This window comes from Amblyomma americanum, chromosome 8 (assembly GCF_052857255.1).
Source record: "Amblyomma americanum isolate KBUSLIRL-KWMA chromosome 8, ASM5285725v1, whole genome shotgun sequence".
NCBI lineage: Eukaryota > Metazoa > Arthropoda > Arachnida > Ixodida > Ixodidae > Amblyomma > Amblyomma americanum.
Window position 1 is genome coordinate 76,760,777 of NC_135504.1, and position 23,392 is coordinate 76,784,168.

Consider the following 23,392-nt stretch of genomic DNA (forward strand, 5'->3'; position numbering starts at 1 on the left):
GAACAGTGTTATGCATAGTGTTATTGTGGTCCCTTTGTCTATTTTGTGCGCTCACTTAACCATATCTCAATTCACACATCAGTTCAGTTGTCACACCTCAGTGTATCTACTTTCATTTATATGGGTGCTTAAGAGAATAGGTAAACAAAATCTACAATGCATCAATTGTTTTTATTGGAAAGAATAATTTACGAGAGCTTGCGGTGACAACTTGCATCTTTAAAAAGTGTTGCAGCTTTGTTTATTTCTACACTGCATGCCGGACAATGCTGGTGATAAATTCAAATCTCTGGATGCATATGCCTGCAAAGAGATTGGACGACAACACAGCTTCAGGAACAAAATAGATATAGGTTTATTTCAGTGCTATGACAAGCAGATTGCAATATACTAGAATCTGAAGAAAATGTAAGGCATAGTATATGTTCCGATCTTCTAATTATTTCAATAACTGATGATAATGACATCTTCAGTACAATCATGAAAGGCCACCAATGTTGTCTTCACGTCTCTCTTTGGTTGTTTGTCACCTGAAAGACACCACAACAGCACAAATTAGAACAGTCATCACTTTTAGCTCTGCACACACTTAACTCTTATTTGACACCGCATAATAGTACCATGTGTCACTTAGAGAGTTGTTCAGAACATGTCTACATCAAGTTGCACCCGAACATCAACTTTGTGAATTGCCAGCAATGTGCAACTGTAGACCTGACGAAAAAAGAAGCATATACAAGTGAGGAATGTGTCAAGGCAGTGAAACCCCTGTAGGTCCGCGGGTGTACGCACCACTCTTACCAAGCACCTTGTACTTATAAGACACACCATGCCAGAAGGTGCCCTCAATTAAACAAACTTATTGCGCCTTTTGCAAGCTGTACACTTCAGGTGCTTGGTTAGAGCCTCCCTATCCGCCACCTGGGAGACGCGCTCTCTAGCAGTCAGGTTCTGCCGAGAGAAAAAAATGGTCTGGCTTAGCCAGATGCAGCAAAACCATTGTGCTGCAGTTGTTTCAGTGTGCAACACACTGCGCTGAAAGGAAAATATACTTACCTGCAGCATATATGGCCGGTATGGAGGTGCCTCTCGCGCTCTAACGCACACACCATCCTACTGGTACCACAAAGCTGCTGCTGAAAGGAAAATATACTTACCTGCAGCATATATGGCCAGTATGGAGGTGTCTATCGCGCTCTAACGCACACACCATCCATCTGTTTCCAGACAGCTGCATACCTCATAGGCGAGGTCTATAAGTGCACAGATGAACTTGTAGAAGGGTTGTAAATCTGAAGAGAGTGCCATAGAGTCGATCCCATTTTTCATAAGTAGTTGTGTCCTGGAGATGTTATTATAACAGTTGCCTCAGCATTGCTGTTAAGGATGTGCTTTTTTATGCTCTCCTTCTGAAGCTCAGTTGGCTTCGAAAAACTTGTACTTGAGCTGGAAAGCCTCTGCTTCTTAGTGGGATGAAACCTGACTTGGTGTTCGATTTTCTTGTTTGCTGGCTCCCTTGATGCGTGGGGCATTTCTTCTTTCTTAGTGCCTTCATAAATCTTCAGTACAGGGTCCAAAAGCTTGCTGGCCTTGTTGTGCACTTCTTGAGAAATTTCTTTCTCTGCGACATACTCTTTGAGCACTTCCATCTTGGCCAAGATCAAGTCAGAGTTTATCATGCTTGTGGAGGCTTGTGCTGTTTGAACACTTTCTAAGATGTGGAAGGCCTCGCTTGTCTTTGAATTGGATGACACTGCTTCAGTAGCTTTCAGGATCTTCTGATCTCTTCCTTCAGGTGTGCCAGCGATGACCACACAGTGAATGTGTTTGCAGATCGTCAAGCACATTCGGTGCTCCTCACAATCACATGAATAGCTATGCACACACACCATGCACTCGCTGCACTTCAGAGGCCAGCAGGCACTACCTTTCTCTTTTGAGATCCTGTATGTGAGGCCTCTTGTGGACTGGGATTGCACAGTCCATGTTCCGTCTTCATTCCTCTTGGCAGGCATAGTAATTGCCACAGCAGATCTGTGGTTCTTCTCGATGCGGCTCATCTTGCTCGTTCTCTTTCCTTTCACAATGTGTTCTACCCTCTTCATCAAAGACTCGTATGTCATGTCCATCAATGCAGTGATGAGCCTGTCAACAGGATGATTCTTCTTACCTTCCAGGAAACTATGCTTTAAAGTCCTGTGCATCCTTTCAAGATACATGTTTGTGTTGATGCCAAGCCCAGTTCGAAAACTGTAGGCCCACACCTCCAGGCGGTGAGCATAGTTGCCTCTGAAGTAGTGAAGAAATTCCTGAAGCCTGGGGTCTTTGTTGGCCAGAAATGACTCGAGAAGATCAGCCACCTCATCCTTTTCGGGGCACTCTAGCAGTGTACGAACAGCATGGTAAACATCTACTGCGAGTTCTTTTCCTTTTATCTTCTCAGTAATCCTTCGCTTCCAATTTTTATCCACATGCCATGTGCAGAGTAGTCGATGTTGAGGTGGACCCATGACTGTTGACCAGGCCTTGAAGTATTCGGATGCATCATCTGTCATGAAAGTTCTAGCTGAGAGGGCTCCTGTGGAGGACTTCAGGGATTCAAAGAATGCTGCCAGGGTTTTCTCATTCATCGTGCTGCAGATGAAGTAAGCCATAAAAAATCCTGCTCCATATTCATCCAGCACCAGAACAGTCACCAGTTCAAATTGGTATCCTGTTGTTCCATGTGTGGAATCAACACAGACTGTTCCTGTACCCAAAACTTTCAGCAGCTCTTCCTGTGGCTCCGTCATTAAGGCTCCTGTGGCTCCGTCATTTTGTACTAAAGGTATTCGTTGGGTCAACAACTCCCTGCTCTTTGTACAAGCGAACAACAGGTTGCCCCTTGTTTCTCATGCCTTGCACCCATATGCTTACACTCACAGCATCATTATCGTGACATCTTTCAGGAACTGTGAGGTTATATTGCCGCTTGATGTTGTGCAAGTCCATGCGATTTGTCAAATGCAGAGGAGTTAGCTTGCCTGTCACTGATTCCCTTATTTTCTTCAATATTGTCCTCATGGGCACTCCTTTCGAGAGGTCATCCGCAATGCTTGCTTTTTCCTGGTCAGTCATACTCAGGTGTTCAACATCTGCATCATGCCCATAATGCGTCCTTTGGTACGAGACCTTGGCAGTACCCTCGTCTCTTGTAACGATCATAAAAGAAAGGCATGTTTTGCCGCACTTGCAGCTTCCCTGACTTTTCATCGCACGAATTTTGTTGCCTCGGCCTGGTCGTGCCACTCCTGACCTATGGCAAGTGTAGTAGGCCCTCGTACATCCGTTGGCGAGCCTTTTTTCACCTGTGGATATTATGAACTTGCACAGCTGGCTCGCTTCCTCCTGTCCTTTCCAATCATGGAACTCTGTAAATTGCATAAAAATATACGTTAGAAAATATTGTATAGAAAGGTGTTAAAACTGAAGGCACTGTCAATGTCAGTGACGAATGAACAATGCTTGAAAAATATTTGACAAACATTGAGGATTATGTGTAGCATAATTTCATGTATACACTGTACATACCAAAAAGAGGAACTTTGTACCTTGCAGAATATACAGCATTCAAACGCCCAATGCAACTATATCACGAATGTTCGCGATACTTGCGCTGTATGCTTCTGTTGCCATCACCTGGCTCAATATCTGCACGCTTGTTTGCTAGGTGTCCCTAGTTACCCACTTTAACGCTGAAACATGCAATTGGGTGGTGGAATCCTGGAATGCGATCCCTTCGTGTTATCGTTTGTGGACGCCTGCGCCCGATTAAGAAAGTAATGACAAAGATATTAAAGGCAATGATATCAGTCTGATTTTAAGGGGGTATGGTAGGGTAACCCCCCCCCCAAAAAAAAAAAATTAATTTGGAATTTTGGCACAGAAAAATCGACTGCGCTATGCGGAACAATCCTGCGGAAGCGCGGCCTCGAGCTCCCGCTCAAGGCAGTTTAAATGTCGCGCCGGAGTGTGCCGCGCGCCCTGGCGTTTAAAAATGACGAATGGAGTTCGGAGGCCTAGTTACCTTTCATGCCGAAAGGCAACTATGCATAGTTGCCTTTGAGACACGTTGTTTCCTTCAGCTGCAATGACACATAGTTATTCATCTAAGGTGAAATTGACAATTTTAATGATGCCCCTGCATTCATGGTGAATGTGGCTGATTTGGCATATGCAGTAAATGTTGTCAAAGGTTACGAGGAATGGTCAAATTGTTATTTTCGTGCAGTCCATGTCTGATGACAAGGATACTGAAACACCACTTGATGAGTATGGCTTGCTTGGTAAGTGAAAGCCTTGCATACCACTTAATGTCCACAACTTTCACATCTTGGAGCACATTTGTGTGCATGTCATGGCATCATTGATTGCTCGCAGCTACGCTCTTTTAGGTCATTAAATCATGCCCTTGTGAGATGTTTGGAATCGTTAGGTGCAAAGTAATGCGGATGAACGCTCTTATAAACATTTTCTCTTTTCTAGAAAGTTGCTCGAGCATATCAAGTAGGAACCATCTGTACTGTGGGGACAAAAGTTTGTGGGATGAGAGTTTTTGGACAAACAAACGTTTATTGCAGCTTCACCTCGCTACCCAGTCACCCGATATTGTTACCAAAGGAAGGTGCATTTAGGCCTTTAACACCATTCAATATCATTCATTCATTCCAAGAACTCACGCCCCACAATCTTTTCTCCCCAATAGTACAGCTTGCATCAGTATATCCATTAAGGCAGGACATGGTCACGCTGTTTCCTTCCGCAGTCAGCATCTAACACCTAAGGTGCTAAAAGGCAGCGTCATTAAATGCTTTATCTTCGTTACATGATACAAGCTGTGAGAGAAGTTCATATTCATGTAGGCATATCTGAACTGCTAATAAATACAGACTTTGCTCAGAATGGAAACTTTCAAATACAACACCATTGTGTAGTTTGGAGCAAAGGCTAGTTTTACTTCATAACTGCACGATGGCCGAGTTTATGCATCATCGCACCACATACCAATATGTCACTGCCTCATAGGCAGAGGTGTTTCTGGATAAGTGCACACACAGCATTAGATGAATACCCTTTAATTCTTATTTTTGCTGCCTTGTATGTATGCATGTAACTTGCACACCTTAGTGTATAGGTATTTTATTCGGCCCTGTTCACACCAAACAGTGCCTTCGGTGGACAAGTTCCAGCTTTCAACGCATCTAGAGTAGAATGTGGGTTGCCTGACTGACTGTGCTTTGACATCTAGGTTAGGTGTAAAGGCCAGTTTCACCCCAGAACTGCATAAATAATTGAGCTGGTGCTAGTTAGCAACATTATGAGCATAATTCTGACCAAAAGGCCACTTGTCATCACTACGCGATGCTCTTACCAATAAAAATAGTTATAAAAATCTCAAGTGCTGTAACTCTTTTCTGCTGGCACTGAATCAGGCATTGGGTCCCAACATTATGATGCATTAAACTGCTAATACCCATCTGTAACCTGTCTTAGTGCATATTAGATAAAAAGTAGTCAATGTGAAGTGAAACACTAAAAAAATGGCTTGCATTTGGTCTATGGTTGAATTCTGGACCGGAAAATGGATTTGACTTGCATAATGGAACATAGCAGTGATAAACATGCATGCTGCAACACATTTTTTATTTTATAAATAAATTAAAACCACACATTGGTAACTGTGCTTTAATATCAATTGATACAGGCAGCTGGTGACATGGTCGAGGAGACGAAATCAGATGAAGTGGAAACTGCTGTGGTAAGTGCTTTCATACTGGCATGTGTTAGCACTAAGTTCTACATAAGTTCTAACAAGCGAATGATCAACAATTGACAAGCATTTTTCTTCGATGCAGGTAGTGCCTGATATGGACGCGGAGGCAATTCCAGACCAAGTAATACCTACTATGGCAAGTGCACTCCTATCATCTGCAATCTGTCGTTTTAGTTGGCAGCACTCGGAATGCACATGCCGTGACATATTAAGCACTTGTGCTTCAGTTTATGTTGAAGTACTCTGATATAGAGGTAACAAGGACATTTAGTGCGTAAGCACTAATCCGATGGGTACAAATCCCGAGCAAAATTGTTCGTTGTCTCTTTGTCCTCCGTGAGCTCTCCGTCCCGCGACACTGCCCACTCCTACAAGGAAAAAAAGGGTGCTTTCGCACTGACTGGAATGTAGTAGACATTCTTTGTGTGCTTTTGTATATGTTTAGTATACAACACTTGTAATGTCACGGCTTAAAATGTTAAGATTTGCGGCTAGGCAGATAAGCTCTCTTCGCATACCGGTTTTCAAATGTTTGGGGAAAAAGCTCCAAGATCATGTTGCATATCAGGAAACATACTGGGTGCTACTCTACATCACGCTACTGCTGACACTGAATGCACAATATTTTTTCATAATGCAGGCAGCTGCTGAAACGGCTGAGGAGATGACGGTTGATGAAGCGACGCCTGCCGTGGCAAGTGCCCGCCTGCCTTCAGCTGTGTGCGATTCTTTGAGTGTTAATGTCACGGCTAAGGGCAGATGGTTGCACTCACAGCGCGCTCTCTCCGCACCGCGGGCACAGAAGGAACTTTTAGCCTACCTGTCGGCACATTCAAAAGCAGTTAAGAGAGCTATCGCTTTCCAATGCTTGGGATCTGCCCTCAAGAAGTCATGCCCACACTCTGTGCAGTCTAGTTTTGACAAGCAAGCAAATCGGCTAATGTCTGCTGGCTACCCCTGCGAGGTCATTGTGTCTGTGACGGAAGGCCTTTTACAAAAACCCAAGCGTGCCATGTTTGGACAGGAGATTGCACGGGAGAAGTTCCCTGTTAATCCTGTTGTGGTTCCGTATGTACACAAGGTGGCCTACCACATGAAGAAAGTGGCGAACCGACATGGTGTGCCAGTGGTATTCTCTGCTCCGAAGAAGCTCGCCCAGCTGTGGTCACGCATTTCGCGAGATGGTAATCCGAGCGGATGCAGAAAAAAGCATGCCAAGCAGTTTGTAAACTGCTCCATTGAAGTCGTGTATGAGATCCCGTTGACATGTGGGATGGCTTACATAGGCCAGACGGGGCGTTGCATTAATGATCGTGCGGGGGATCATTTGAGGGCTATTAGGGGAGGTGGAACGAATTTGGCTATTCATTGCACCAACTGCACAGGGTGCGAACCACGACTGAGCGCTATAAAGATTCTAGGTAAAGGTCGCGATAAAACCGTGCGCGAGTTACTAGAACCCTTTCATATCAGGAAATTGGGCGACAAATGTGTCAGTGATACGTCGGTTAAACTCTACAAAGCAGAAATCGGGTTTCTTGAACGTGTGGTTTGGTGTGATCATTTGGTTGCCTTGTTACCTTGTGTTCGTTTTTATCTTGTGTGTACTGCGCATGTCTCCCCCCCCCCCCCCCTTTATATATTTTCTGCTGTGGCTGAAAATAAATCAGATGTGAGTTAGCGCCAGTCCGTGTCTTCCTCTGCTCTTGTGTGTGTTGACCTGTGCGCTTATTATTCCGTCAATCTGCAAGAGAAGAAAATAATCCAAAATGTAAACCTATGAAAGGGTAGTTGCCAAGTGATATAAGGGCCAAGCAGTTTAAATGGTTTAAGAAATAAAATCAGGATGACCTTTGTTCACGGAGATGACCGTTTAGTGCGCTAAATGTGGCGTGATGTGGAGGCAATGATTTTTGAAACTCATATGACTAAAAGTATTCGTGGAGATAATATCATAGGCTTTTCAGTGAGCACTTTTTTCGTAATCCTCTATCACGTTCTGATGATGTGAAATGCCAGTCCTCAATGTGTGCCACAGTTGTTTACACCTCAGCAGAAACAAGTTTGGCACCAATTTTGTGAAGATAACTTTTGGAACGCGAAGGGAAACTTAAGGAATGTTCTATTGTCAAATTTTTATGGTTGATGCGGGTTGGGTCCACCGCGAAAGCAAACAAAATTTCATGCTGATAGAAGTCCACGTGGCCACAAATAGCTGCTGCGCAGCTGAAGAACTCAAGGCGCTAGTTTCTTGAAATGCAGAAGCCATTTTATTACTGGAATGCATTCAAAATGTGTACTGCCCTGGTTCATCCTCTAAGGTGTTACTTAGGGCTCAGAAAAAACTCAAAACTTGACAGGTGTGCCACCACTTCAAAAATATGTGCAGCTCACAAGCTGCAGTCAGGGAATGCAGCTCTGCTTAGGTTTACCATCCGCACCGACATACAGACTTGGCAACTTACTGTTGCTTTTTTTTTGCAATAAGAAGAAATTTGTTTATGGCCAATGAGTTTCTTATCACCAGTCAGGAAGGAGGTAAAAGGGTTCCAGCAGTCGTGGCATGCTGATGACTTTCGTGCTTGAAGTTATGCCTAGCTGGCTTTGTGATATGGAGATGGAAAGTATATCAGGATTATTTGTGGCAAATGTGCAGGTGTAGTTTTGGATAATCACGAGACTAACCACTATATTGGTGTCTTGTTTTGTTATTTGGTGCGCAAGTAACTCTTGCAACTTTCTTTCAATGCAGGAACATTCTGTTGAAGTGAAAACTACTTCAACTAAGTGGGAGGACCAGAACAATGAGCATAGTTATTGCCAACCTGGACTTGGCACGTGGTCAAAGAAGCAGCAGCTATCTGCAGCAACGTTAGGAGAAGACGACTGTGTCTTTTATACGGGGCTGGCTAAAAGACCCTTCCGAAACTTGGTCGCAGCAGTGAAAGTAGAATCGAGGAAGGTCTTCACTGTGCTCCCCTATGAAGATCAGCTGCTGCTCACTCTCATGCGACTGCGCCTTGGCCTTCTCTATGGGTACTTGGCTAGAATATTTCAAATATCTGTAGGGAGTGACTGCAACATTTTCAGGGATGTCCTGTCGGTGCTGTGCACCGTTATGGAAAAAGTCGTAATTTGGCTACCACGATCAATCATACAAAACAGCATGCCTAAGTCATTCATTGACAACGGATACGACAGAACCACATGTATTGTCGACTGCTCCGAGATAAACCTGCAGCGGCCAGAAAAACTGATGCCAAGGGCTCAAACCTACAGTAGCTACAAGGCGCACAACACAGTGAAGTTTCTTATTGTCATAGCACCAAATGGCTACATAATGTATGTGTCTCCCTCTTATAGAGGACGTGCATCGGACAAATATATCACACAAGACTGCAAGCTGGAGGACCATCTCGGCCCAGGAGATGAAGTCATGGCTGACAGAGGCTTCACCCTGACAACAAGCATGATAGTCCAAGGAGTGAAGCTAAACGTGCCTGCCTTCACAAAAAGGTAAGGGTATCGCATAAACATGCGATAATGAATGGCTGGATTGCCTCAGGATATGTCATTTTGCAGGGAAGTCTCAACTCAGTGAAGAGGAAGTCACCAGGACGAGACGGATAGCTTCCGTGCGTATTCACGTGGAGCGCGCAATAAACAGGATTAAAACCTACAGAATATTTAAGCAGGCCCTGCCCATCAAGTCCAAGAAGACGATAAGTCAAATGATTCTTGTGTGTGCAGGGCTTTGCAATCTCAAAGGCCCTTTAATCGCTACCAGGAGAGAAGCCACAACTGAGTAAATTTGTGCGAAGTACAAGAGTACTCTTGGTCAGCCTCCCTACTGTGAAAACTGAACAAAATAAAGCAGTCGTGCCATATGACTGGAGCCATGTTGCAGTAGCCTTCCAAGCAAAACTTGGAAAGGACCTCATTCCAAAGCAATGACGTGGCTGGCATTTAAAAAACAGGTCCTTACACGTGCTCAAAACTTATCACTAATACCTTAAAAGAGAAGTCATTCTAATCCTCAATGTGCATATGAAGCAAAGAACTGGCAAATCAGATGTGGGGACATTGCACACATGCATGTGGCTTTACTTCGCATCAGCTTTTTCTAGATTGGTATTGCTTGACGCCAATGTCAACACTTCTCACAGGTGACTGGACTTCAAGGTATTTGCACTTGAGGTGTTTCACATACACAGTTTTCCAGTTTATGAATGCACAATAAATGTGGAACTAAATAGGTGCATTTGCAATTAAAAGGCCTTCTTATGGTACTCACTCGTTAAAATGAGTGTTCGCTCTGTAATTACATTGTGCCAGCAATGCAATATGCACTTATTTTATTTGCAAATATTTCCCAAATAGCACAGTGGCCATTAAGCAATGTGCACACAAAATAAGTGGAAACTGTAGACATCATTACACGTAACGGCGCATTGGCCATGGAGATATGGATTATAACAATGCATACTGAACAAGTTGACGCGATGAAATGAGGACAAGCGAGACAAACAAAGACGAGCGCTACTCACACCTGAAGGTCTCGCCTGTCCTTGTTTTTTCCGCGCCAACTTCTTCAGTATGCATGTCAACCAACTAGCCCAAATTTCTGCTTCCCTAATTATAACAATGGTTTTGCACTGAGCAGATCGCATGCTCTATAGATCAGTGCAAAACCATTGTTATAATTAGGGGAGCAGAAAGTTGGGCTAGTTGGTTGATATGCATACTGAAGAAGTTGGCGCGGAAAAAACAAGGACAAGCGAGACCTTCAGGTGAGCGCATCGACAGTGTCACCGGCTGTCGCGCACTTACACGGTCACAGCGTGCAATGATCCTCCGCGCGCGCTTTGGCTGCATGTGGCCCGGGGAACGACGGGTGCGTCACGGAATCGCGACGAGTGATGTGTGTGACAGATGCGGTGCAGTGGAAACACTAGAACACCTGCTCCTTCACTGTGCCGCGTTCGCCGATGCTCGTCGCGATATGCTCGCGGCATATAGGGCGCAGGGCAGTGCTCGCACTCGTGAGCGAACTTTGGTGAGCCTCTGTGCATTCCTCGAACACACGGGCTTGACGTCCCGTCTGTTCTCCGTCAGGTAGTTACACGCAGTGACCGAACGCTCCGCGAGTTCTACCTTGAACGATTAATAACTGGACGCCCCACTCCAGTTGTAACCAACATAGTGCTGTGCGCGTGTTTGATTTAATTCCTCTAAAATGAACTAATCACGCGCACAACCTGGACACATTTCTTATTGTGTAAATAGTTTGTACATATTACTTCTCCCCCTATCCTCTCTTCCTGTCCCCTCACCACTTTCATTTCATTTCTCCATTCTGCCTGCTATCCTTTATTTCCGCTGCTCCTGCTCAGGTGCTTCTGTATCGATTGCAGATGCCGGGGATAGCAAAAATCTTTTCCTTCCTTTCTACTATTATTTTTAATAAAACCACTACCACCCCTACCACCTATAGATCACACAGGGCAACAATTATAGGACATAACTTGTTGAATAACTGTCTTGGACCGGCAATAAATTTATGAATTACAGGGTTGCCTATTGTGCAAGCACACTTCAGACACACAGTATCTCGCACTTTAAATGAAGTACTGGATAATACGCAGCCCAAGAATTTTTATTCCAGGAGCACTCTCTTTTCAAACTCTGAGTTTACAGAACCTTGAGTACTCTGTGGAGATAATGAGCCGTCCAAACGCACGGCGCCTTTCCAATTCTGGCATGAGGTCACGGAAGTAAAACTGTTGGAGTCGTGGCAAGTTTGAGTTCACAAACATAGGTGCAAAAGGCACTTCAATAACAATTTCAGCTTCTATAATCCACATGTAAAAATAACAGAGTTCACGACCTGTGCACAGCATCTGCAGCTGAACTTGGGCATAGTAACTGTTCGGCCCATTTTCGGACAGCATGTATCTTCACATCAACCTCCTTAACGTCGTGCCTTCAAGAACGCACAAGGTCCACACAGTTCATCACATGTGGACACTTTATTTCTAGAATAGCGGCAGCTGTCTCAAGAAGACCATAGAGAGACGCAGAGAGCCAGGGCATATCTGGACATAATATTGTGCCGCACCGTGTCACACTATGCCCTGTTTTTTTATGAATTTGCTCGAGCCACTGTTTCATATTTCTGGCCATACTTCGTAGCTTCATTGCCAGAAAACGTGGGACTGATTATAGCACTCACTGCTTTGTGACCTGGTGTGCTGCTTTTCTTAGGCACTTTTCTTATACAAGATGCTGTCAATCTAAGGCACTGCGCCATTAGCCAAAGTGGCGAATTTTTGCTCCTTGTTTCTTTCTCCAAAGCTGCTGCTGCCTTTGGAGATAAGTTTATAAACTTGTTATAGAAGGCACACCGCATCGACGGCAGCTGGCTGGTGAATCACTTGTCGCTTCATGGCTGCCATGCAGTGCAGCCTCTTGCCGAAGTCTGCTGGGCTGCCGCGGTGCTCCACTGAAGGTTGCATAAAGCTGTGTGCCTAGAAGTGGAATGAAAGAGCACACCACATTGAAACGAATATGCCTCTGTAACCTCTATCCATATAGCCTACAACAAGAGGCTAAACTTTTTCTGTGCTCCAAATATGTAATAAGGCTGACATGCTAGCGATAGCAAGTTAGGTTTTTCAGCCTGCCAAGACATAGAACCATTTTCAAGTAACAGGGAAAACTGTCCTACAAAACACGTGAGGGGAATCTGGAACCAAACATGCATTTGGCTTTGCACAAAACCATGCATGACACTATTTAGCATCTGCCATTTACTCAGCACGCAGCCAAGTAAAGACAGAAGTTGAAAACAGCTGACCACATTAACAAAATGGATGATACCTGGATTATTGAAGAGCTCGGGATATCCTGACTCCTCATGAATTTCCTTCAATTCATCTTCTGAGAGTGGCGCTTTAAAAGGCACAGTCTTAGCCTGAACTTCAGGGTCGACTGTTTTTTGCTTCGACTTGAAGTCTATGTGGTCAAGTGTGCTGGGCTCAACGTTGCGTTTTGTTCCTCTATTCCATTTTGTAGCAGCGTCTGTGCAGACCCTTCCAGTGAAGCCACGAGAAACTTCACCGTCCACCTTCCACGGTACCGGTCCCACCACATGGCTGCACACTCTTGCCTGTGCAGCCATGCAGGAGCAACCAGCACGCAGAACTTCACCTGTGCTCTTTGCTGACAGCCACACTTAATGTGGCCTGCTACTTACAGCCTGTGAGGGCGTCACTTCAGATTTTAACATCACAATGTCATCACTCACTCTGTGTGCAAGTACTTTCCCCACCCACCCTGACGGCAAGTAATTATATGACTCTAATGATTTGTATGCTCTTACTTCAAGCAGGTCACAGGCTTTTGCCTGCACTAAGTAGAACACAATGTCCGGTCCCCTTATTTCTGGCCAGTCGCGCAAGTCTTCTGACCAGTTTTTGATGCCATCTGGGTGGTTGTACGTCATGGTTTCTGCAAATGAAAAGAGCACATAACTATTGGTGCATTACTCTTCCATAATATAGTTTTTAGATGTTGAATTCAGAAAACTGCTTTTTACTAAGCAATGCAAATTAGCTATCTCAAGGAGACAATTTCAACAAAGCATTGTAATCATAATCTATATCAAACATTATAAGACCATCATCTCTAAGTTATGCACATGTTGTAGGCAGACATTCTTTTCTACATAACCACTGCAAATTTCTCACTATGCATCATGGCACACTTAATGAATAAAGAAAATGCATGCAGCTAGCCTACATTGCCTCCTAGACATTATTAGTAGTTAAATGCCCAGTGCAGTACCTTACACTTTATCCGACTATGCAGTTAAATGAAGCAATGTACCAGTAAACAAAGCATTCTCGCTGCAGCCATTACTAGCTACTAGCAAACTTTGCGGCGAAGAAACTTCCATTCAAAGCCATTTTTCAAGGAACGCTTTTCAATCAGACGAAGCAATAACACCACGCACACACTTTCGCTTCTCGAGCCGTACGGCACGCAAAACACGCGAGTACGTGTAATCAAGCTCTTATTTCACTGACATGAAAGCACGGGTGTGACAGCGACGATTGCGCTTTTTAATCAAGAGTATGCGTCCATTAAATTACGCTCACACACAGGTGATGCGAAAGCGGGTGTCATTCTTCTCGGTGTCTTGAATCGGCATTACCCTGCGCGGGGGCTCACTGGTTAGGACGCTTGACTGCTAATCACGAGGACACGGGTTCGATACCGGACGCAGCGGCCACGTTTCCATGGGGGCCAGACGCAAGGTGCTGCGTGATGTCAGCGCATGTTAAAGACCCCCAGGTGATCGAAATTATCTGAAACCTTCCACTATGGTATCCCTCATAGCCGATGTCCCATTGGAACGTTAAACCTCTTAAAAAATTAAAGTCTCACCCCAAACGCTTAGCCTCTCTAAGATCGTTAGCGAGTTCCCTCCTTGGCAACTAATACTGTTACTTTTAAGACACATCATCCAAGAGCGCAACTATTCACTGATTACCTGGTTAGTTGTGCCCACAGAATGTCTGCCAGCACGTTCACTTCCTCAAACCGAAGAGTGGCTACACTAAACAACAGCTATCAATGTGTCGCCGTTATGCGCATTATTAATACATGATGAACCTGCAACCACCAACTTGGCAGGAGACGACACAGAAATATTTTCGAACGTTACTGAATGCACACAATGGGTAAATTTGCTCCGGCACATGCGCAGCTTCGCAACTTGATGAAGCGTGGCTGCACACAAACACTGCTACCCACAAAGGAATGAGTACGCAGTAAAAACACTCACCACTGATCAGCACATGTCGCGACGAACTCGACGCAGTCGACGAAGCGTAGGCACCGCGGGCTCCGTTCTCGGTGCAAATCACGATCGCGTTATTAGAGATCACCTAGTTGCTATTTGTTCCTCCGCGCAGGGAAAATGAAGTGGACAACACAGCAACTAAAAAAGACGGCAAAAATCAGAGATGCTGAGAGGTCACAGGAACTTTGGTTGCACAAGCGAAGCAAGGCACGGCAGCAGGAGTAACTTTGTTGTCACAGCACGAAATGGCGCTCATTATTCTTTCTGACGTTAGGCGGCGTCAAAATGCTAACATGGCGCCGCGCAGAGGGGGGATTTTGAAAAGGTGTAGAGGAAGCTGGGGCCAAAGTGGTGTGTTGCCTCTGCCGAGGGGCCTTAAGGGTCCAAACGCTCGGCATCGGCTCAACCACCAGGATCCCATTTTTCCCGGACACGGTGATGCCACGCACGGCTAGCCGCGGGTGCTCGGGTCCGTGGTGATGCACTGTTCACCATCATCTCCTTGCGGGGATGTCCCTGCGGATGCTCGGGAACCGGTGGTGTCGACACTCACCAACGCCTGCAAGCTGCAGACGCCCCCCTGCGGGGATCAAGGTATGGAATAAGTTTCCTGCAGAATGTATAGAAATGTGAAATATTATAGATGGTGCAGATGCCCTAAAAGATTGCACTGTCTAGTAATAACAGAGGAGAAGAAATATGGAAATGGCACATTGCAAAAACCTTAAAGAAAGTCAGGTAGCCTCAGCGGCTATCCTTGGCTGGGCAAGAATCCTGAGGCTCCGAACCTATAAAATTAAAACCTGAGCCTTTTTCTCAAGAATGCGAAAATGGGTGAGGTCTACTAACAAACTAGCAGAGCAGCTGGTCAGAATTTAAAGTGTTTGGAAAAATCCTGCCTCTCTTGAAAAATTAACAACGCAAGACTTGTCACCGATTGCATTCTCTCCTAAAAGCGTTACTAGGAATAAAAGGAATGTATTTGTCACAAAATTGATTAAAGTGCTTTTTCTTAGTCTTTCCAGTTTCACACAAGATCATAAGATGTGGTTAACAGTAAGTTCGCCACCACATTCGTCGCAAACAAGTTTGTCTTGTTTTGTTAGCAGGAAGTTGTGCGTAAGGTGTGTGTGGCCTATTCGGGGACGGCAGCGAACCACTTCCTTGAAACGTTCCTGGTGCACACACGACTTCCATTCGCCTTAAACTGGTTTTAAAAAGCGTAGTTTATCTACCTAGTTGTTCAAAAATGACTGCCAATGTTCTCTTAATTTACGCTGTACTAAGTTCATGCAACCCTTAAAAGGTATATTTACTTTTTGTTACCTTGCCACGTACTTAAACAGCGCAGAAATTTGCCCTCTAATTGCCTTTTATTCCGACATGACTCGGTACCCAGCAGATTTTTATGCTTTGTCCTCGAGCTGTGGCTGTCACTATCTTGTGTATGATGTCACCAAGAATCGGAGTGATTGCATTTTTGGAGTGTAGAGCTGTACGTAAATAATACTGTTGGTGAGGTTCCCATTTTCTATTTTTTGCTACGGCCACACAGACTGCGTAAAAAAATTCAATGCAGATGGATGAGCACTGTGGAAGGCGTATTTTTTTCTCCGACTTCCCTCGGACCACTGCGCTTCCTTTGTAAACCTGCGTTTTTGAACCATCTGTATGAAAGTGCGTAAATCTACTGTATTTTCCTTCCAGTGCAAGGAATTGTACTATATGTTGTTGTGGAGTTTGTTTTTTATGAAACCGCGTAAAAGTAAGATCACCGATTGCAGGAAAATTGTACCATGGAGGCAATGGATCTCGTATGTATCTAGTACGCCGAGATTTTGGCAAATCTGTTCAAAACGCAGGAGGAGTGGCCTAATACCTAGCGGTTTGTTGTTAAACAGTGTTCTAGATGGGCACTTTGTGACTATTGGGTAACATAGGTGTTTTGGCAGTGAACGGATTTTTAAGATGTATGAGCATGTGAGCATGGTTCTTCTATCTGTAAGGGACGGTTCGTTGATTTCTACATAACGACTATTTATGGGCTACGTCCTGTAAGCACCAGAGGAAAGACGCTAACCTAAATTAGAGAGTTATAGCATATCGTTACCGTGTTTACGTTACCGTTTACCGGGCCCGGCTAGCGACGTCTACGCATGCGCCTCCACTTACCGGTCCGCAAGCACTTTACGTAATCTCTTTTAGCATTGCGGAGAGTTAGCGATCGCTCGTAAACAAACATGGCAGCGCCTTGCACGGCCGCTTTGGACCAAATACAGCACCGCCGACGCGTTCTTCGGCGCCATTTCTCGCTATACATGAAGGCATTCGCTTTTAATTTGCAAACTCTCACTCATACGTTGAGGTTTGAGTAACAACTAGGCCATGTTTTTGAGATTATTTGCCGATTTTTGAGCAGTTAAACCTAACTATATGTTGTGTACATAGCCAAATAGCAACGACTACACTGCAGCTCTTCGCCAGAATAGGCAAAGGTGTCTAGCTTCACGGGCACATTTAAAAAGCCGCCGAGTCGGCTGTTAGCTAAAGCGTAGTAGTACGTCTTTATGTGCAGAAAAAAAAGATGATTAAAATGTAACATCTCATATTATAGTGGGATGATTGCAATGCATCCGTATTTTTTTTCTTTAAAAGCTGGGCATCTGCCATCATCATCACTCGTTTTAGCCTTACGGTAACTTGTTACGGGAGAGACGGTATGCTAAAAAGTCTTCTGGCGTGCGCCGCGCTAACCTGAAAGTCCGGCGTCCGGTAACACGGTAGACGGTAACGTAAACAACGGTAACGATATGCTATAACTCTCTATTATGTATTGAATCTAGTAATTTCAGAGATAAAGTTCTCGCTGACCTGTAACAATACATCCGTAGTCTAAGGTGGAGTGTACCACTGAGCGATAAATTTGTAAAAGACATGTCCTGTCCGCACCCCAACGTTTACGTGACAGTACTTTGAGTATATTCACGGATCCGGAGGCTTTCTTTTTCAATGCGTTTATATGAGGCAGGAAAGTGAGTTCTTTGTCAAAGGTTATCCCAAGAAATTTGTGCACATTTTTGACGGCTATCTGTGTTCCTTTCAGGTGTATAAATGGGTCGGCTTGTATGCCTCGCTTCAGCGACAAAAGAATGGCTACTGTTTTCTGTGTAGAAAACTGGAAACCGTTCTGATCTGCCCATGTCACTAGTTTATTCACAGCCAACTGTATTTGTCTCTCGCATGTTGCTACTTTTGAGAATGTGCAGGCTATTCGGAGATCATCAACGCGCACTGGATACAGGATGGATTTGGGATTATTTTACTTATGGAATTAATTTTTATAATAAATAATCTCGTCCTTAATATACACCCCTGAGGAAACCCGTTCTTTTGAACGAAGCTGCTGGACAGGGTTGATCCTAGGCGTACTTGAAATGAGCGGTCGGAAAGGAAGTCATTCAGGCAGTTCAACATCCTGCCGCGGATACCTAGGTCCCCTAGGTCACGGAGGATCCCATACCTCCAGGTTGTATCATGCGCTTTCTCCATATCGAAGAAAACGGGAAGTGCTGCTTGTGTATAAAAGCTTCTCTTATTGTGTTTTCGAGGCAAACTAGATGATCAGTTGTTGAGCTTACCTTTTTAAAACCACACAAATGGGTATCAAGAAGTTCACAGGATGCTAAGGCAAATGTTAGTCTTATATTAAGGACACTTTCAAACTATTTCGCGAGACAGCTTGTGAGGGCTATCGGCCTATAGCTACAAGGAGGAGCTGGTGGTTTTCCAGGTTTCACGAATGGCGCAATGACGGTTTTCTTCCACTCCTTAGGTATTTTTCATTCTATGAATACTTTGTTAGAGAAATTCAACAGTGCCTCTATGACAGGTTGGGAAAGATGGGCAAGCATTTGATAGTGTCAACACGATGGCAAGACAGGCGAGTTAGTGATACTAGTGAATATAGATAGTGCATCTGGTCGGGTCCTGGAGCAATGTTTTTGCCGGCAGACAGTACTGTATTGATTTCTTGGAGAGTCATTAAATTGTTGTATTGTTGCTTTGTACCTCGACTTGTTGGAAGTCTGTTTTACGGCAGTAGTTTTGTATTTCAGGAATGACTGCGTATAGTGAGATGAACTAGAAACTGCAGCAAATTTTTGCCCCAAAATTTCTGCCTGTTTCCTTATGCTTGTTTGTGTGCCAGGTGTTGTCAAAACAGGAATCGTGAACGGTTAGTCCCTGGAACGGGTTCACCACGAGATAGGGACGGTGGCTCAGTAGAGCTAGTGCTGCTCTTGCGCTGTCTGGTGCACTCCTGTCGGCCCTTGAAAATCCGAGTGAGGGAGTGTGATTTTCGTGCCGGACCGTACCCATATCCGCAGCAGGTCTGTAAGGTGAACAGCCTCTAATCTCTAGACCAATGTAGGTAAGAGAAGTCGGCAAAACAGATCAGTAACCTTGGGAAAAGAATTGGCTCTGAGGGCTGAGCCGGTCGGGCTGGGGTCCAGCAGCAGGAATGGCACTGCACCGGGACTAGGCGAGGCTCGCCGCCGTCAAAAGCGGTGCGGCCGAGCCCGGACCAGCGTCGGGACTTTCCTGTGGAAAGCCACAGCTGTGCTTGTTCCGGGGGCTTCGTGCCCGAGGTTCTTGCTTCGGCGGGCAGAAAATAGCCAACTCAGAACTGGCACGGACCGGAGGGATCCGACTGCCTAATTAAAACAAAGCATTGCGAGGGCCAGCTTTGGTGCTGACGCAATGTGATTTCTGCCCATTGCTCTAAATGTCAACGTAGAAAATCAAAAAAGCGCGGGTAAACGGCGGACGTAACTATGACTCTCTTGACGTGCACTGTAGCCGCAACTGAGTTACGTCCTATTTCAATTTCACCAGCAATACTAAGAATGTTGCATAAGATCTTGGCATCTAGGGTACTATCCCAAGTGATTCTGGACCACAGGCAGCGTGCGTTCATCCCTGTGGATGGATGCTGTTAGAACACCCTTCTGCTTGCCACAGCCCTTAGTGAAGCAAAGAGAACGCGTCGAACTCTATATTTGGCATCGGTCGACATCAGTAAGGCGTTCGATGCTGTTCAGCTTGATGCCATATTGCGAGGGCTGACACTGAAGGAAAGCAGCCAATTCCTGTTGGATTATTTAAAGGAGTTTTATCTCACTGCACAGTGTTGCAGTTCGAGGGTGCAGAGCGTCTTGTTAAGCCTACGCGGGGGGTACGCCAGAGGGATCCCCTGTCGCCGTGCCTATTTAATCTGGTGCTCTATGAGTGGCTATCCGCAGATAACGGAAGAATACAGTTCGAGAGTGAAACGTGGACCCGCGACGCCATGGCCTTTGCTGACGACGTGGCAGTAACGGCATCGACATCAGCCGGATTAAAGCAAAGACTACACTCCCTCTCTTCGTTCCTCAATGAAAGAGGCATGCGAATCAATGTTTCAAAATGCCTTGCAGTTAGTTTGCGCCCTTCCGGAAAAGACAAGATCAAATTGAGGAACGATGTCGAATTCCGGATCGAAGGAGGTGCCATCCGATCGGCGAGAGTGAATACAACATGGAAGTATTTGGGGATCCAATACGCCCTTTTCGGACAGCAAAGTCCTTCTTACAAGAGGGAATTAGAAGAAATGATCGACAGAGCCTCGAGAGCTCCACAAAGACCACAGCAAAGACTGGTAATCCTCTGGCATTACCTAATACCAAGACTGTATCACCACCTCATCCTTGGGGAAACTGGTAAGTCTCTGGAGCGCTTGGACCAGCAGGTCCGGCAAGCAGTAAGAAATTGGTTGCATCTACCCCACGATCTCCTCCTTGGCACTTTTTATGCGCCAGTAAACTAAAGGAGTCTAGGCATACAATGCCTAAGAACGAGTGTGCCAGGGATGCAAATAAGAAGGCTACGTAAGCTGCTTCACTTCACTTCACTTTAATACCGAGACTCAACTCATCCAGGAAGTAGGCATTCGTATGACCTGCCAATGATCAAGGGCCGCTAGATGGCTTTGGACTAAGAGAAGCACACAACTGTCCTGCTTCCTCCTCGTGGATCGGGGAAGGAACACGGTTGCTGAAGGGACCTCTCCAAGATCTTGTCAGCTCTATGGTAAATCTTTTAAAACTAAGTTTGGTCTTAAAGTGCATCATGAAAAAATGCATAAAGGACAGGTGTTCCAGAGCGTTGTGAACCCTGCAGTAGCTTCACATGATAATCCTAGACATACGTCCCCATCTTCAAGGATTCTTGCCTATAAGGCAGGAGACAATGGTACTACAAATGACTCTGTCCCTCCGCAAAGCATGCATGAGCCAAGTTCCAATGATTACCTCAAAATGGATGAGAATGCAATGGAGCCGGTGCCTGCGCCTGGCCCTGATGTGCTGGAGGGGAAACCCTCTAAGATTGACGATGATGATGTCACCCCCCCCCCCCCCCCCCTTGGGGTTTTGTCTGCCTTGGCAGATACGCTAAACTTGGATGAGATGGTTCTTCGTGGTGATGCAGGGGAACCTGTTGCGTCACCATGCCTGTTTGTCATTGACCCGGAGGCCGCCTCTAACGTCTGTCTTGAATACCCCGGTGTTGGTGGCGAGTGGGCCTGGTGTGTCCCCCTGCTCTCACCCGCTGGCTCTGGAAGTGCAGCAGACCGAGGCCCGGGAATGCAGCTTTAAATGTCCCGTGGCGTCGGTGAGTCGGGGCACTTCTTTCCAACTTGAACGAGGCGTGGTTGTTGACTCTGATGTCCCCGTGGAGGGGGGGGGGGGGGCGGGGGGTTCGACCCAAACGCCCTTTGGGTAGTGGCTCTGCTAGCTTGGGGGTGGGGGCAGTGTTGCCCTCCCTACCCCTTTTTCTCCCCTGCTCAGGCAGACGTGGTTGGGGGTGGGAGTTCTGGTAATAGCATTGCTCTCCCCTCCACCTCTGGGCCCCCGGCCCCGGCAGACGCGGTTGGGGGGGCGGGGGGGGGGGGGTGTTCCAATGTTAGTCCTTGGAGTTCGGGGGCAGATGATGACTATATTCTATGTATGCTTCATCGAACCCGGAACCGTGCGCAACCGAAGTCCACCCCGGTGCGCACTTCTAAGCCGTCTGCAACGAGGTCCAGGCCGTTGCGGGCAAAGGCTGCTGGAAGGGGGAAGGCGACGTCTAGGCCGCCTCCCAATCGTGGAACCTTCTATTGATCTTCTTCATCGAGTTCCAACACAGTAGCGATCAATCAAGGTCGTCCTTTAGTGACACGCAGCGTTGCTGCACATCCTTCAAGTTCTTTGATCACATCGCATATTCCGAGGTAGCCCGGGGTCAAATATGCAAGACACATAACACCTGCATTGATTGTGGCAACACATACAAAACAAAAGTTGTTCTTAGCCAACGCCGGAGCTTGGCTCACTTTGAAAAATATAATGCCGGCATAGTAACTTCCCGCATTAAACCTAGGTGGTCAAAGGAGGATAATTTCCTCCTATCAAAAGCTGAGGTCGAAATCACAAAAGCCAGACCGGTCCAAAACATTAATCAACTCCTTCATGAACGTTTTAAATAAAGAACCTTTTGATAGCATTAAGTCCCATAGAGGAGCAGCTGCCTATAGACAATTAGTTGACGATATACGGAAGGGGGCATATGCTGCAGCCGGAGGGAGAAGGGTTTCGAATGGGGATTAGTTCTGTGATGTGGATAGGGATATCGAGTTCTTTGTCCTCCCTGCCAAAAGTGCACGGGATGAGTTGGTTGAAGAACTCCGTAAACTTATAACTAAACAATGCCCTCGGGCATTTCATGCATCTGAATTATGGAATATTACTAAGTTGTATCTAGACATTGTAAATATTGATTTGCAACCTAATAACTATGTCCGGAAGAACTTCTTTAAGGACCAGCCGTCATCTTCTGGCAGTGTGGTTGGTAACAGGAGACACCGATGGGAAGGCCAAAGAGGAGAAGGAGGGAATTTGCGAACACTCAGTCAATGTTCAAAACGATCCAGAGTGCGTGCATACGCAATGTTCTCGACGGGGAGATGGTAACTAATGTAGAAGACCCAGCCTCTTTCTTGGCTGCATGGGCCGAGATTATGGAAAGGCCTAGTACGGTACCGCCCCTGCGTGTGGACAACTTTACTCCTGACCCAGAGACCACTCCGTTGCGCCCAATCTCATCTAGAGAATTTAAGAAGTGTTTGCCATCTCTTAGCACTGCTGCGGGACCCGATGGCTTCGGCCCAGGGGATTTCCGTCCTGTGCCGACACCGGTCATCAAGGTTCTCCTCACTCTTCTTATGCTCCAGCGTAGGCTGCCTGTTTGCCTCTCTGGAACCCGTACTATATTTGTTCCTAAGAAGACTGACGCATCTGAACCGGGAGACTTCCGGCCTATTACACTATCTTCTGTATTGGTCCGATTGTTTCATAAAGTTCTGGTGAACCGCCTCCTCTTTAAAATAGACATGGATTATAGACTGCGTGCCTTCCTACCTGTGAATGGGTGCGCCGAAAATATCTTCTCGCTGGCTGGAGTCCTCTACGAGGCACGACGACGTTATCGGCACTTGCACATGGCCACACTGGATGCGGCTAAGGCCTTCGATAGCGTCACGCTTGTCGCGATTCTGGAGGGCCTCCGACGGAAGGGCATCGCCGACGACATTGTCTCCCTTGTGGAGGATTTCTATAGGTCGGCAACAACTGTTTTGA

At 45.8% G+C, this 23,392-nt stretch overlaps 2 protein-coding genes and 1 pseudogene across 2 annotated transcripts in view; 1 reads left to right on the forward strand and 2 right to left on the reverse strand.

Annotated features, from left to right (window-relative positions):
* Positions 1-526: 526 nt before the first annotated feature.
* On the reverse strand, positions 527-3,252 carry LOC144102510 (uncharacterized; annotated as a pseudogene).
* A 4,181-nt stretch (positions 3,253-7,433) lies between these two features.
* The window catches only part of LOC144100453 (putative sodium-dependent multivitamin transporter), a 121,334-nt gene continuing 105,375 nt past the window's right edge, over positions 7,434-23,392 (reverse strand). The window contains exon 12 of the mRNA XM_077633407.1: positions 7,434-7,556. Within this exon, the coding sequence (XP_077489533.1) occupies positions 7,552-7,556 (5 nt within the window). The 3' untranslated portion in view covers positions 7,434-7,551. The remainder of the gene's footprint in view (positions 7,557-23,392) is intronic.
* Positions 7,659-9,332, forward strand: LOC144101546 (uncharacterized). Its single transcript, XM_077634711.1, has 2 exons — positions 7,659-7,688; positions 8,565-9,332. Exons 1-2 carry the CDS (start codon positions 7,659-7,661, stop codon positions 9,330-9,332), a joined length of 798 nt encoding a protein of 265 aa, XP_077490837.1.

Coding starts and splice junctions, on each gene's coding strand:
- LOC144101546 (XM_077634711.1), top strand. CDS start 7,659: ATGACCTTTGTTCACGGAGATGACCGTTTA. Junction 7,689..8,564: donor TTCACGGAGATGACCGTTTA/GTGCGCTAAATG, acceptor CTTTCAATGCAG/GAACATTCTGTTGAAGTGAA.